Genomic DNA, 16879 nt, shown 5'->3' on the forward strand with positions numbered 1-16879 from the left:
AGAGATAAAGGCTTTCCCAAACAAAAACTGAAGGAGTTCATCACCACTAAACCAGCCCTGCAAGAGATCCTAAAGGGGGACTCTGTGACTGGAATGCTGCAAACACTAAAAAGCACCAGAGACATAAGCACAAGCATGACATCTACAGATAACACAACGACACTAAATCCATATCTTTCAATAATAACTCTGAATGTACATGGACTAAATGCTCTAATCAAAAGACATAGGGTATCAGAATGGATTAAAAAAAACAAAAAACAAGATCCATCTATATGCTGTCTACCAAAGACCCATTTTAGACCTGAGGGCACTTTCAGATTGAAGGTAAGGGGATGAAGAACCACCTATCATGCTACTGGAAGTCAAAAGAAAGCTGGAGTAGCCATACTTATATCAGACAAACTAGATTTTAAGCTAAAGGCTGTAACAAGGGATGAAGAAGGGCAGTATGTCATAATTACAAGGTCTATCCATCAAGAAGAGCTAACAATTGTAAATGCTTATGCTCCCAACTTGGTAGCACCCAAATACATAAGTCAATTAATCACAAACATAAGCAATCTTACTGACAGGAATACTGTAATTGCAGGGGACTTTAATACTCACAACAATTGACAGATCATCTGGGCAAAATATCAATAAAGATACAAGGGCCTTGAATGATACACTGGACCAGATGGACATGACAGATACATTCAGAACTTTTCATCCAAAAGCAGAATACACATTCTTTTTGAGTGTACATGGAACATTCTCTAAGATGGATCGCATACTGGGTCATGAAACAGCCCTCAATAAATATAAAAGGATTGAGATCATACCATGCATATTTTCTAATCACAATGCTATGAAACTTGAAATCAACCAGAAGAAAAAAATTTGGAAAGTTTCCAAATGCACAAAAGTTAAAGAACATTCTAATAAAGAATGAACAGGTCAACCAGGCAATTAAAGAAGAAATTAAAAGATACATGGAAGCAAATGAAAATGAAAACATGACAGTCCAAATCCTTTGGGATGCAGCAAAGGCAAGTCCTAAAGGGAAACACAATGCAATCCGGGCCTATCTCAAAAACCAAGAAAAATCCCAAATACAAAATCTAACAGCACATCTAAAGGAATTAGAAGCAGAACAGCAAAGAAATCCCAAAACCAGCAGCAGAAGAGAAATAATAAAGATCAGAGCAGAAATAATATAGAATAAAAAAAAAAACAAAAAACCCAGAACAGATCAATGAATCTAAGAGCTATTTTTTTGAAAAAATAAAACAAAATTTTTAACCCCCTAGCCAGACTTCTCAAAAAGAAAAGAGAAAGGACCCAAATAAATAAAATCACAAATGAAAGAGGACAGACCACAACCAGTATCACAGAAATATAAACAATTATCAGAGAATACTATGAAAAATTATATGCCAACAAACTAGACAACCTGGAGGAAATGGACAAATTCCTAGACACCCACACACTATCAAAACTCAAATGGGAAGAAACAGAGAATTGAACAGACCCATAACCAGTGAAGAAACTGAATCACAGTTATCAAAAATCTCCCAACAAATAAGAGTCCTGGGCCAGATGGCTTCCCAGGGGAATTCTAACAGACATTTAAAGCAGAGTTAATACCTATCCTTCTCAACCTGTTCCAAAAAACAGAAACAGAAATAAAGATTCCAGATTCATTCTATGAAGCCAACATTTTTTTTCCATTTTTTTTTAACCTTTATTTATTTTTTTGAGACAGAGAGAGACAGAGCAAGAATGGGGGAGGGTGAGAGAGAGAGGGAGACACAGAATCCGAAACAGGCTCCAGGCTCTGAGCTGTCGGCACAGAGCTCAACGCAGGGCTTGAACTCACAGACCCTGAGATCATGACCTGAGCCAAAGACGGATGCTCAACCGACTGAGCCACCCAGGCACCCCTCTATGAAGCCAACATTAACTTGATTCCCAAACCAGACAGTGACCCCACTAAAAAGGACAATTACCTTTTTGACAATTTACCTAAAAAGGTGAAATATCCCTGATGAACACGGATGCAAAAATTCTCAACAAGATACTAGCAAATTGAATTCAACAGTATATCAAAAGAATTATTCACCACGATCAAGTGGGATTCATTCCTGGGCTGCAGGGCTAGTTCAATATTCGCAGGCAAATCAATCAATGTAATACATCACAATAATAGAAGAAAGGATAAGAACCATATGATCCTGTCAATAAATGCAGAAGAAGCATTTGACAAAATACAGCAGCATCCTTTCTTAATAAGAACCCCCAAGAAAGTCGGGATAGAAGGAACATAACACCATAAAAGCCATATATGAAAAGCCCACAGCTGATATCATCCTCAATGGGGGAAAACTGAGAGCTTTCCCCATGAGATCAGGAACACAGCAGGGATGTCCACTGACACCACTGTTGTTTAACATAGTGTTGGGAGTCCCAGCCTCAGCAATCAGACAACAAAACGAAATAAAAGGCATGCATCGAAAACTGGCAAAGAATAAGTCAAACTTTCACTTTTTGCAGATGACATGATACTCTACATGGAAAACCCAAAAGACTCCACCAAAAAGCTGCTAGAACTGATACATGAATTCAGGTAAGTCGCAGGATACAAAATAAATGTATAGAAATCAGTTGCATTTCTATACACCAATAATGAAACAACAGAAAGAGAAATCAAGAAATCAATCCCATTTACAATTACGCCAAGAACCATACCTTGAATTAAACCTAACCAAAGATGTAAAAGATATGTACGCCAAAAACTATAGAAAATTTATGAAGGAAATTGAAGAAGACACAAAGAAATGGAAAAACATTCCATGCTCATGGATTGGAAGGACAAATATTGTTAAAATGTCAATACTACCCAAAGCAATCTATACATTCAATGCAATCCCAATCAAAATTGTATCGGCATTCTTCTCAAAGCTACAACAAACAATCCTAAAATGTGTATAGAACCACAAAAGATCCCAAATAATCAAAGTTACATTGAAAAAGAAAACCAAAGCGGAAGGCATCACAATCCCAAACGTCAGCCTCTACTACAAGGCTGTAATCAAGACAGTATGGTATTGGCACAAAAACAAACACATAGACCAACGGAATAGAATAGAGAACCCAGAATTGGACCCACAAATGTATGGCCAACTAATATCTGACAAAGCAGGAAAGAGTATCCAATGGAAAAAAGACAGTCTCTTTAGCAAGTGGTGCTGGGAGAACTGGACAGCAACATGCAGAAGAATGAAACTGGACCACTTTCTTACACCATACACAAAAATAAACTCAAAATGGATGAAAGACCTACATGTGAGACAGGAAACCCATCAAAACCCTAGTGGAGAAAACAGGCAACAACCTCTTTGACTTCAGCAGCAGCAATTTCTTGCTTGGCATGTCTCCGAAGGCAAGGGAAATAAAAGCAAAAATGAACTATTGGGACCTTATCAAGAAAAAAGGCTTCTGCACTGCAAAAGAAACAATCAACAAAATTAAAAGGCAACCAATGAAATGGGAGAAGATATCTGCAAATGACATATCAGATAAAGGGTTAGTCTCCAAAATCTATAAAGAACTTACCAAACTCAACACCCAAAAACAAATAATCCAGTGAAGAAATTAGACACTTCTATAGACACTTTTCCAAAGAAAACATCCAGATGGCCAAAAGACACATGAAAAAACGCTCAACATCGCTCATCATCAGGGAAATATAAATGAAAACCCACAATGAGATACTACCTCACACCAGTCAGAGTGGCTAAAATTAACAACTCAGGAAACAACAGATGTTGGCGAGGATGCAGAGAAAGAGGAACCCTTTTGCACTGCTGGTGGGAATGCAAACTGGTGCAGCCACTCTGGAAGACAGTATGGAGGTTCCTCAAAAAACTAAAAATAGAACTACCCTATGACCCAGCAGTAGCACTACTAGGAATTTATCCAAAGGATAAAGGAGTGCTGATTTGAAGGGGCACATGTACCCCAATGTTTATAGCAGCGCTTTGGACAGTAGCCAAATTATGGAAAGAGCCCAAATGTCCATCAACTGATGAATGGATAAAGATGTGGTTTATATATACAATGGAACACTACTTGGCAATGAGAAAGAATGAAATCCTGCCATTTTGCAACAATGTGGATGGAACTGGAGAGTATTATACTAAGTGAAATAAGTCAATCAAAGAGAGAATATGTTTTCACTCATATGTGGAACTTGAGAAGCTTAACAGAAGGGGAAAATATAGTTTCAAACAAAGAGGGAGCAAACCATAAAAGACTCTTAAATACACAGAACAAACTAAGGGTTGATGGGTGGGCACAGGAGAAGGGAAATGGGTGATGGGCAATGAGAAGAGCGCTTATTGGGATGAGCACTGGGTGTTGTATGTAAGTGATGAATCATGGGAATCTACCCCCAAAACCAAGAGCACACTGTATATACACTGTGTGTTAGCTAACGTGATATTATATAGAAAGAAAGAAAGAAAGAAAGAAAGAAAGAAAGAAAGAAAGAAAGAAAGAAAGAAAGAAAGAAAATATAACTAATACACCAGCAGTATACTTTTTTATTTTATGTAAATGCTGAAAAGGAAAGGTGACATTGCCTTTCCTTCGATACTTTTTTTTTTTAACTTTATTTATTTATTTTGAGAGAAAGAGTGCAAGCAGGGGAGGGGCAGAGAGAAGGGAGAGAGAATCCCAAGCAGGCTTGGCACTGTCAGCACAGAGACTAATGCAGGGCTCGAACTCATGAACTGTGAGATCATGACCTGAGCCAAAATCAAGAGCCATTCACTTAACTGATAGAGCCACCCAGGCATCCCTCCTTTGATACTCTTATAAAGAACTCAGTGAAGGGCACCTGGGTAGCTCCACTGGTTGAGTCTTGATTTTGGCTCAGGTCATGATCCCAGGGTAGTGGAACTGAGCTCCTCAAAAGGCTTTACACCGAGCATGGTGCCTGCTTAAGATTCTCTCTCCCTCTGCCCCTTTCCTGCTCACTCTCTCTCTAAAATAAAAAAAAAGTAAATTAAGTTAAATTAAAACAAAAAAAAAGGATTCAGTGAAATTAAAACGCACATCCAAGTTCTCTAAACAATCCAATTATCAACAAACAGCACTATGAATTATTTTTTTAAACTTCTTTTTTGCTACAGCTTACAAAAGGTACCATTTCTCTGAAATAAATTTTCTATTTGCCCTCACTTAATTGGGTAAGGAAATCAATTAGCCAATATATACTGTAAATGAATAATTAACAGGAATGTATGTCTGTCTCTGTATGTAAGATAGAAGGAGGCAAGAAAATAGGGGCACCTGGCTGGCTCAGGTGATAGAGAATGAGACTCTGGATCTCAGGGTCATGGGTTCAAGCCCCATGATGGTTGTGGAGCCTACTTAAAAAATGGTAAATAAACAAACAAACAAATAAATATGAAAGAGGTAAGAAAATAACAAGAGGGTAAGAAGCCATCTGCATGTTCAATGCACTACCTATCAAGATTCCACTGGCATTTTTGATTAAAGTAGGAAAAACACTCCTAAAATTTATATGCAACCACAAGACCCTGAATATCCAAAGAAATCAATGCAGGAGGCATTGTACTTCCTGATTTCAAGCTATCCTATAAAGCTATAGTAATCAAAACAGTATTGTACTGACATAAAAACTGACAAATAGATCAATGGAACAGAATTGAGAGCCCAGAAATAAATCCAAACATATAAGGTCAACTAATATTTGACAAAGGAACCAAGAAAATTCAATGGACAAAAAACAGTCTTTTCAGGAAATGCTGCTGGAATAACTGGATTAAAAAAACAAACAAACAAAAAAAGACAAGGGGTAGGGGCTCCTGGGTGGCTCAGTCGGTTAAGTGTCTGACTTTGGTTCAGGTCACGATCTAGTTTGTGAGTTTGAGCCCCACGTTGGGCTCTGTGCTGACAGCTCAGAGCCTGGAGCCTGCTTCAGAGTCTGTGTCTCCCTCTTTCTGCTCCTCCCCCACTTACTCTCTGTCTCGCTCCAAAATAAATAAATACTAAAAAAACTTAAACAAAAGACAAGAGGTGCCTGGGTGGCTCAGTGGGTTAAGCGTCCAACTCTTGATTTTGGCTCAGGTCATGATCTCATAGTTCAGGAGATGAAGCCCCATGTTGGGCTCTGCGCTGACAGCACGGACCCTGCTTGGGGTTCGTTCTCTCTCTCTCTCTCTCTCTCTCTCTCTCTCTCTCTCTGCTCCTCCCCCACTCTCTCTCAAAATTAACTTACTAATTTAAAATTTTTTTAAAGACAAGAAATTTGAGTAGAACCACAGAGTAGGATTTTTTAACTTTTGACACTCAATTCTCCTATTGGTCTTTCATACTAACTTTCTAAAAAGTAAAATTGACTGTTCTTTGTTAAAAGCCCTGATTTCTTTCCATGTCTGCCAGCAATGATATTTTTGTAGCCCTGACACACACCTGAAGGAGATGACCCACTCCCATTAAGTTCTCAAGGTTCCAACTCTCCAGCAGTGGCCCGCAGGGGTTTTAGCAAAGCCTTGTTCGTTTCTCTGCTTCAAGTGTTCTGCTCGTATTCTCTCCTAAAAGGATCCTTTCTACTTCCCTATATATTTTTTAAATAATTTCGTATATTTAAATGGTAATAATGCTTCAAGCACCACTTCCTTTCACAGAAGCTCTGGTCAAACACTGATCTTGCTTTCCTGACCAAAGTTGTTATCTCTTTTTGCCGTTACCATATACACTGGCATTTATTTTTTACACTTCAATTTTTATGCCCATCTTGATTCTATCTAGAAAGATGTTGAGGCAGCTTACAAAAAAAAATAATAAAAGCAACCAATACTATAACTGATCCATTAACATAGAATAAAAAATACAATGTCATTAAAGGAAATTGTGCAAAAAGCTTAGTTCTGAGGTTTCTAGCATCAAAAGCATATAAGTAAACAATGAATTATGAAAGGCATTTGATTCTACTCAACTTGGCACTTTACTCTTTATAACCTTATGCTTTCCATTTGTCTCATATATAATAATATATTTGCTAAATATATAACTTTTATCCATTATTCATGGTATTTGTTTTTATTAAATTGCTTTTTGCCTTGTATTTGTGCAGTCTCAGAATTTTTAGAACCAAGATTAAAAACTTAAACATGGCAAAAATTATGTCTTGAGATGCATTTAGACATTTATCAAATATTTTTCTTACTGTGAGAATAATGATGGTAGCAAACAAGATAAATGGTTTATGCACAGAAAAAAGTATAAAGGAATATAAACCTAAACCTAAAGGAATAACAGTATCATCTCTCAGGATTGAGATGATAAATAGGACCCTTCACTTCATTCTTTTACTGAGGTTTTTTTAAAGTTTTTTTTTGGTTATTGTTTGTTTTTGTAAGTAGGCTCCATGCCCAGCACAGAGCCCAGTGTGGGGCTTGAACTCACAGCCCTGAGACCAAGACCTGAGCTGAGATGAAGAGTCAGACACTTAACTGATTGAGCCACCCAGGCACCCCTATTTTACTAAGTTTTTAAAAATAAAAACATGTGTATTACTTATATAACCTGAAAAAGTAAAGATTTTTTTAAAGATTACTCCAATCAGGGGCGCCTGGGTGGCTCAGTCGGTTAAGCGTCCGACTTCAGCCAGGTCACGATCTCACAGTCCGTGAGTTCGAGCCCCGCGTCAGGCTCTGGGCTGATGGCTCAGAGCCTGGAGCCTGCTTCCAGTTCTGTGTCTCCCTCTCTCTCTGCCCCTCCCCTGTTCATGCTCTCTCTCTGTGTCTCAAAAATAAATAAACGTTAAAAAAAAAAAAAAATTAAAAAAAAAAAAAAAGATTACTCCAATCAAAGGTTTAATGTTAAGCAGCCCAGAAAAAGTCCTAAGAAGCTGGCTCAATTTAAATCAGCTACTCAGGCTAGCTTCAGGATGGGGGGCAGAGGAAAATAATCAGAATCTTGCTTAACAAAGAAATATCAGTATCTTTCATTGAGAATCAGACATTGCTAAGGAAAGAGATTATAGTGAAGGAATTTCCAAAAATAAATTCTAAGATGCTGTCACATTATGAAAGTGTTTAAAACATAATTCAATCATTTTTAGGTTTTGAGGAAGATAATAATAAGGACATGGTTTGTAGCCTAATAGTCATCATCTAGAGGTGGATGTGAGATAGGTGTAATAAAAGCTAAAATACCATACAGAGGATGATAATTGTTCTAGAAGAAATAAATGCCATTAAAAGGTTAGAGACTGAGGTTTCACTGTGTGATACAGACACATGCATATCTGAAGAAAATCCAGTGACTCACCAAATAGTTCATGTATAAATATCTACAAAAAGACCATATGGAGCCAGACTGTGAAAGCTCTCAGCCCCGGCTAACGAAATTCCAAACTATAGCCAAACAGAAGCATTAAAGATTTTTGAGCAGGAATGTAACATAAGTGGCGTATTAGAACATTAGGAATATCAATCTGAAAGTGATATACTTGGTTCATATGGTTAGAGAGAGAAAGAAAGACAGAGATAGTAGTTAAGTAATAATAGCAACCAAAGGATTTAAATAGACATTTCTCCAAAAAAGATATACAAATGGCCATTTAGTACATGAAAAGATGTTCAACATCATTAACCACCAGAGAAATGTAAATCAAACCCACAATGACATACCACTTCACACCCACTAGGATGTCTATAATCAAAAAGACAACACGCACTGTCAAGGATGTGGAGAAATTGGAACCCTCCTACATGGCTGATGGGAATACAAATAGTGTGAATGCTTTGAAAAACAATTTGGAGAGGCGCATGGGGGGCTTAGTCGGTTAATCATCTGACTCTTGACTTAGGCTCAGGTCATAATTTGTGGTTTGTGAGTTCAAACTCGTATCAGGCTCTGTACTGGCAGTGCAGAACCTGCTTGGAGTTCTCCATCTCCCTCTCTCTCTGCCCCTACCCTGCTCACCATCTCCCTCTCCCTCTCTCTCTCAAAAATAAACATTTAAAAAAATGAAAAATAAAAAAATTTAAAAAATGAAAAGCAATTTGGAATTCCTCACAAAGTGAAACATATATATGACCAGTGACTCCACTCCTAGGTAGGTACTCAAGAGAAGTGAAAACACATATCTTTACAAAAACTTGTACACAAATGTTCATAGCATTATTCATAATAGCCAAAAGTAGAAACAACTCAAACATACATCAACTGATAAAAGGATAAAGAAAATGTGGCATGTTCATGCCTGCAATATTATTTGGCAATAAAATGAAATACTAATGCATGCTACAATAAGAATGAACCTTGAAAACATGCCAAGTAGAAAAAGTCAGAAACAAAAAGCCATACACATTTTAGGATCCCATTTATATGAGATATCCAGAATAGAAAAACCTATAGACAGGAAGTAGATTAGTGATTGCCCAGGGTTGATGGTGGCTGGGGGACATGGAAAGTCTTCTACTAATGGGTAGAGGTTTTCTAAAACTGACAGTGTTGGTAACTGTACAACACTGCGAATATACTAACAATCATTGACCTCTTAATGGGTAAACTGTATGTGAATTATCCCTCAAGGCTGTTAATGTAATACAAAACAAAAAACAATAGCAACTGCCCCAGACACCAATGTTTAATGGGAGAGGGGAAAAAAACCCTACAGAATACTCAAGAATATCCTGAAATAAAAATGTAATTTTTATATATCTAACCATCTGTTCATTCATTCATTAGGCAAATATTAATTCAAATAGCACCTGATATATAATAGCCACTGAAGATTTTCTTCTCTTAAGATTATTTTTTGGGGTGCTTGGGTGGCTCAGTAGCGAAGCATCTGACTTGGGCTCAGGTCACGATCTCACAGTTTGGGAGTTCAAGTCCACATCAGGTAAGCTAGAGCTCCACTTCAGGTGAGTACAAGCCCCGTGTAAGAGGAGCTCAAGCCCCACTTTGGGTGAGTCCCGCTTCTCTCTCTCTCTCCCTACCTCCTTCTCTCTCTCTCTCCCCGCCCCTTATGGGATTCTCACTCTCTGCCCTTTACTCACTTGCGCCCTCTCTCTCTCTCCCTCCCTCAAAAAAAAAAAAAAAAAGAAAAAAAAAGGATTATATTTTTTATCTTAGGAAGAAAAAAAAAGTATACTAGTAGATCTGTTTAAGACTTACCAGTGATCTGAAGCTGTGATTTCATGGTCAGGCTACCCATTGAACCAAGCTGCGATCCACTGCCAGACATACCACCAACAGGACGGCAAACCTGAACATGGCAAAGGACACACTGTAAACATCAAAAAGTCCCATTAAAAAAAATATGTATGGTGCTAACCAGGCCATTTTCATATCTCACTGAAGACTGCACAATAACAGTGGCCTTCATATTGCTAAATTAAATTTTCTTTTTTTTTTTTTTTTTTTTAAATTTTTTTTTCAACGTTTATTTATTTTTGGGACAGAGAGAGACAAAGCATGAACGGGGGAGGGGCAGAGAGAGAGGGAGACACAGAATCGGAAACAGGCTCCAGGCTTGAGCCATCAGGCCAGAGCCTGACGCGGGGCTCGAACTCACGGACCGCGAGATCGTGACCTGGCTGAAGTCGGACGCTTAACCGACTGCGCCACCCAGGCGCCCCTAAATTTTCAATTCTAGTATTCATCCTGCCTAACCTGTCAGCAAAATTACATGGCTAATCATTCTATCTTCCATGGTTTACTTTCTTTCCTTGGGCTCCCAAGGAACATTCTCTAGGTTTAAGTCCTACCCCACTGATTGTTCTTAGGCTCCTTTGACAATCTCTTCTGTTTTCTCCCCTCTTAATGTTGGGAATATCCTAGGGTTCAGTTCCCTCTTACCTCTCTGTACACATTTCCTCAAAGATATCATTCAGTGTTGTGACTTTAAATGTCATCTATATACCAATGAGTCCCAACTTTATATTTCTATCCCAGACTTCATTCCTAAACTCTGAACAACTTTACTTGGGGGTATGTGAAAAACCCCCCAAACTTAACAAATCAAACTGAACTCCTGATTTTCCCTGTAAATTATCTCAGTTGGTAACAACTCCATCCTTTCAGACGCTCAGGCTAAAAACCTTGAAGTCATCCTGCCTTTCTTTTTTTATTTTCCTTCCTATCTGCCAGCAAATTCTGTTGTCTCCATTTGCAAAATATGTCCAGAATCCAACCATTTCTCACCACCTCTACCATCAATCTGTTCAGAGCCACCTTTTTTTCCCCCTGGATTAGGTCTCCCTGTTTCTAGCTGTGTCTGGCTTCAGTGCCTATTCTAAACACAATCAGGATGACTTTTAAAGTGTTCAAAATCCTGCAAAAGCTTTCCATTTTACTCGGGGTAAAAGCTTAGATCCATACCATGACCTTAAAAGACTATATAAGATGCATGCTCCCAACTTCCTGATCTTATCTCCTTCTATTCTCCTAATCTACTCAAGTACCTACCTCCCTGTTATACATCAAATATGCTAGCACATTCTAGCACTAGGAATTTCGTTTTACTTGTTCTCTTGACAATATTACAGTCTGCTCCAATTCCCTGGTCATTTTTTTTTCTTCTACAGAATATATCACCTTCTGACATACTAAGTAATTCACTTGGTAATTATGTTTATTGTTTTTTTTCATATCCAAGTGGATTTTTTTTTAACATTTATTTATTATTGAGAGACAGAGCATGAGCATGAGCATGGGAGGGGCAGAGAGAGAGGGAGACACAGAATCCAAAGCAGGCTCCAAGTTCTGAGCTGTCAGCACAGAGCTCGACGTGGGGTTCAAACTCACAAACCACAAGATCATGACCTGAGCCGAAGTTGAACATTCAACCGACTGAGCCACCCAGGCGCCCCATATTTATTGTTTTGAATCTCTAGGCTAGAATATAAACTCCATGTGAGCAGAGATCTTTGTTTTGTTCACTGATGAAAGCCAGAAGCCCAAAAATAGTGCCTGACACATAGCAAACACTTAAATATCTGTTTGATGAAATGAATTAAAAAATGGCTTTTGAGGGGCACCTGGGTGGCTTAGTCGGGTGAGCAGTCCACCTCTTAATTTCGGCTCAGGTCATGATCTCAATTCCATGAGTCTGAGCCCTGCACTGGGCTCTGTGCTGACAGCGATGAGCCTGCTTGGGATCCTCTCTCTCCCTCTTTCACTCTCTGCCCCACCCCTGCTCACAGTCTTCTCTCTCAAAATAAATTTAACAACAACAACAACAACAAAGACTTCGAACTACACTAAATGATTAAGTCTCAACATATCTTCTTCAGTCTCCAATCATGGAAAAGGTAACCCCATGTGGAAACAGCATGATTAATATAACAAAGATGTTATAACAAAGTCAGAACATTTGGGCTCAATTCCTGTCTATGACACTTATATGATACTACTTAAGTTATATAACCTCTCTAGGTCCCAGTTTTCTATCAGAAAAATGAGTATAACACCACGTCTACCTCACAGAGTTGTTGCAAAGATGATTATGTATATTTAAAAAATGCTCTGTAAATGTTCTTTATCATTAATAGTGTTTAAATATCTTTACAATAAAGATCTGTTCTTAGGCTTTTGGGGACTGGATAACAATATTAGAAATATTTCAACTGGGTCAAGGTAAAGATTAAAGTGAAATGAAATTTACTTAGCACTTATTTACCAAGTACTATGTAAGAACCATAATATACAGTAAGACAAAATATCTTGATACTGTACCTATGGTCTTAAATTTTCATACAATTTTAGACTTCCATTAAAATTTTTAAATATCAGGGGCACCTGAGTGGCTCACTCAGTTGAGCATCCAACTCTTGATTTCGGCTCAAGTCACGATCCCAGGGTTGTGGGGTCAAGCCCCACGTCGGGCTCCACATTGAGCATGGAGCCTGCTTGGGATTTTCTCTCTCTCCCTCTGCCCCTCTCCCCTGCTCATGGAATTTTTTTAATTTAGTATCAAACAATTCTGGTATCTTCTCAAATCTGCCAAAATGAAATGGAACAATAATTCCCACTGAGACCAACTCTACAAAATCTAATGTTTTATTCCTTGACTTATGAAAACGTTCAAAGCTAAAATTTTAGTCTTCACTATAGAAACTAGCTCATTCTCTGTGGCCTGGTATGTGTATGTGTGCGGGTGAGTGAGTGTGTGCGTCAGTGTGTGCATTTTTCCCCCTTCATCTTCTTTATTCAAATTGCCCACTTCAGATGTTTTATAACCTACAATTTATTAAAAGAGACCTTTTATTTTAAACAGGGAAGGCATACACCATAAATAATGTCATTAGTAGTCACCCAAAATATAAAAGAAATGAATTATAACACAAAAGCCTTAACACTGTTTTGTACAGGATATTCTGGTTCAAAGTGCTTGTTATACAAAGGGCCTTCCAAAGACATCATTACCACATTCTGTATAGTTATTACCTTCTCCTCAACACCCAAAAGACTGTATGCAACAGTACTATGACATCAAGACAAGTAAATCAAGAGACAGCAAGCGAAGTCTAATATCCCGTGCAGATCTTATTATGCATGATAAAGTACTATTCTAGCTGCTGATCTATATCAACAATTTATTGCTGGAAAAATAACCTTTTTAATAGTATAGTGTACATTATTTATTCTAAATTAGCATTAATTACAAAGTTACAAAGTAAATAAATTTAAGATCTCTACAGAAATAAAATATATTTTAAAATTCAAATTAACTTCATATAGAAAAGACTAATGAAAGTACAGATTAAACACATTTTTAGGAACAGTGATTCTCTCCAGATAATTACAGATAATCACTGTGGTAGAATGAGTTGCTCTGCAAAAACATGCTGGTAATTGTAATAATGCATGTACTTACACATATTACTTTTATATATCTCTAAATACTTTAAACTCTTAAGAAGAATAAAAAATTACCGTTACGTATAATAGTAAAAAAAGAAAAACTAAAGAAACCACATAAGTATCAATTGGTAACCAGTTAAATAAGTAACATTCATAGCATAGAACAGAATACAATGCAGACATTAAAACAAGTAACTTACTAATGACCAAAATGAAATGATTCCAAGAACATTTAAGTTATAAAATATATACATTATGATGTCATTTTTGCAAACAAAAGTAAACTATCTATTCCTATAGATACATATAAATAAATGCAGGAAAAAGTACACATCTGACACTGGTCACAGTGGTTAACTTTGTGGAGGAGAGGAATATATATAGTAAAGAAGGTGGTCATGGGGAACTTTGGTTTTATATGTATTGTTTGAGGTTTTTAAAAGAAAACATTTATCATTGATGATTTGTACAAGTTAAAAAACAGGCAAGAGGGGCACCTGGGTGGCTTGGCTGGTTGAGCATCTGACTCTTGGTTTTGGCTCAGGTCATGATCTCACAGTTCATGGGTTTGAGCCCTGCATCAGGCTCTGCGCTAACAGTGTGGAGCTGCTTGGGATAATGTCTCTCTCTCTCTCTCTCTCTCTCTCTCCCTCTCTCCCTCCCTCCCCTGCTCATATGTGCTCTCTAAATAAATACATAAATAAACAAAATAAAAAACAGGCAAGAGAGACTAGATATAATAGATAACCTATACTTCCAGTCCCATGTTTTCTCCTGAGCTCCACACTTTTCATCTTGACCATTACTTACAACTGCCTACCTACACAGTTAAAATGACTAAATTAAAACTCTCTATACCTGGACACACTCATCTTGGCCTCAACAGCACCACCATCCACCCAGTTGCTCAAGCCAAACATATGGGCATGATCTATCCCTCAACAAGTTCTAATGATTCTACCTGTAAAACATACCCTACTATATAGCCACATTACTCCTTCTCTTCTTAACCATCCTAGTCTAAGCTACAAACATCCATCCCTTCCCTGACAACAAATTACTAGAAGTCATTAAACTGGTCTCCCTGCTTCTGTACTTGCTACTGGCTCCTTCTCCCTCCCATCATCCTCCACACAGCAACTGGAGTCCTCTTTGAAAAATAAAAATTAGATCATACTCTACTCTGCTTAAATACTTAATAACCTCCTATCTCAGTTAAAATAGAATCCAAACTCCTTACCCTGGTTTATAGATGCCCCAAGTCCATACTACCCACGCTAACTCTCTGACTTTACCTCTTATCATTCTTCCCTTCACCCACTGCAAATCTAGCTTGCTTTCTATTTCTCAAATACACTATTTCATCCTAGCCCTACAGCTTTTGTACTAACTGTTCCCTCTGCTAAGAATGTTTTTTTCTGTATCTTTAAATAGCTAACATGTTCTTGTAGTCAGACCTCAGTTAAATATCACCTCCTCAGAGATCTGTCCAGACTTATCCAATCTGAAGTTAACCATCCTATTACTTTCTATGACATCACTGAAAATTTTCTGATTTGTTTATTGACTCTAAAGTCCACAAAAGTAGGCACTTTATCCACCTTGTTAATCAGTGCAAGGAATACACTGGAAGTTTTTTATTGTTTTTTTTTTAAGTCTACAATTTCAACTGTCAAAATACCTAATATCAAAAAGACAAGTGGGGTGCCTAGGTGGCTCAGCCGTTGAGCATCCAGATTCTTCATATCAGCTCAGGTCTTGAGCTCACAGTTCCTAGGATCAAGCCCCACATTAGGCTCTGCACTGACAGCGTGAGCCTGCTTGGGATTCTCTTTCTCCCTCTCTGCCCCTTTCCTATACGCATATGCTTTCCCTCTCTCTCAAAATAAACACTTTTTAAAAAGCCAAGAAATAACAAGTATTGGCAAGGATGTGGAGAAAAGGGAACACTTGTGCATTGTTAATGAGAATATAAATTGGTGCAGCCACTGTGGAAGACAGTATGGAGGTTCCTCAAAATATTAAAAATAGAAATACCATATGATCCAGTAATTCCACCACTGAGTATTTCCCCAAGAAAACTGAGAATATTAACTTGAAAATATATATGCACCCTTATGTTTATTGCAGCATTTACAACAGATAAAATATGGAAACAACCTAAATGCCCACCGGTAGATGAATGGATAAAGATGTGGTATATAAAAATACAATGGAGTATTAGCCATAAAAAAAAATAATAATAATAAGACCTTGTCATTTGTAACAGCATGGATGGTCCTACAGGGTATTATGCTAAGCGAAATAAATCAGACAAAGACAAATACCATATGATTTCACTTATACGTAATCTAAAACACAAAACAAATGAACAAAGTGTAACAGACCAATATATACAGAGAACAAACTGGTGATTGCCAAAAGGGAGGGGTAAAGAGGTAAAATGGGCGAAGAGAAGTGGGAGACTTCCAGATATGGAATGAATAAGTCATGGGGATGAAAGGTACAGCACAGGGAACACAGTCAATGGTAATTTAATAGTGATGTATGGTGACAGATGGCAACTACACTTGTGGTGCATAACATAGTATGTAGAGCTGTCAAATCTCTATGTTGTTTACCTGAAACAAATGTAACATTGTGTGTCAACTACATTTCAATTGAAAAAAAAAAAAAAAAATTAAAAGCCCGGGGGGGGGGGGGGGGCAGCTTCCTCAGTTGGTAAAGCATGCAATTCTTTTTTTTTTTTTAACATTTTTTTTTTTTTTAACATTTATTTATTTTTGAGACAGAGCATGAACGGGGGAGGGGCAGAGAGAGAGGGAGACACAGAATCGGAAGTAGGCTCCAGGCTCTGAGCCATCAGCCCAGAGCCCGACGCGGGGCTTGAACTCACGGACCGCGAGATCGTGACCTGAGCCAAAGTCGGATGCTCAACCGACTGAGCCACCCAGGCGCCCCAACATTTATTCATTTTTGAGAGTGA

General features: G+C 37.9%; 1 protein-coding gene across 4 annotated transcripts in view; it reads right to left on the reverse strand.

Annotated features, from left to right (window-relative positions):
- The window catches only part of ITCH (itchy E3 ubiquitin protein ligase), a 142936-nt gene that overhangs the window by 87740 nt on the left and 38317 nt on the right, over nucleotides 1-16879 (reverse strand). For 2 of the 4 annotated variants that reach the window (XM_045443679.1, XM_045443682.1), the window contains one exon: nucleotides 10204-10294. In XM_045443679.1, the coding sequence (XP_045299635.1) occupies nucleotides 10204-10273 (70 nt within the window). In that variant the 5' untranslated portion in view covers nucleotides 10274-10294. Of the gene's footprint in view, nucleotides 1-10203; nucleotides 10316-16879 lie in introns of those variants that run through there. The other 2 variants (XM_045443680.1, XM_045443683.1) reach the window with 1 other exon arrangement.

The sequence above is a fragment of the Leopardus geoffroyi genome, chromosome A3, assembly GCF_018350155.1.
Source record: "Leopardus geoffroyi isolate Oge1 chromosome A3, O.geoffroyi_Oge1_pat1.0, whole genome shotgun sequence".
Taxonomy (NCBI): domain Eukaryota; kingdom Metazoa; phylum Chordata; class Mammalia; order Carnivora; family Felidae; genus Leopardus; species Leopardus geoffroyi.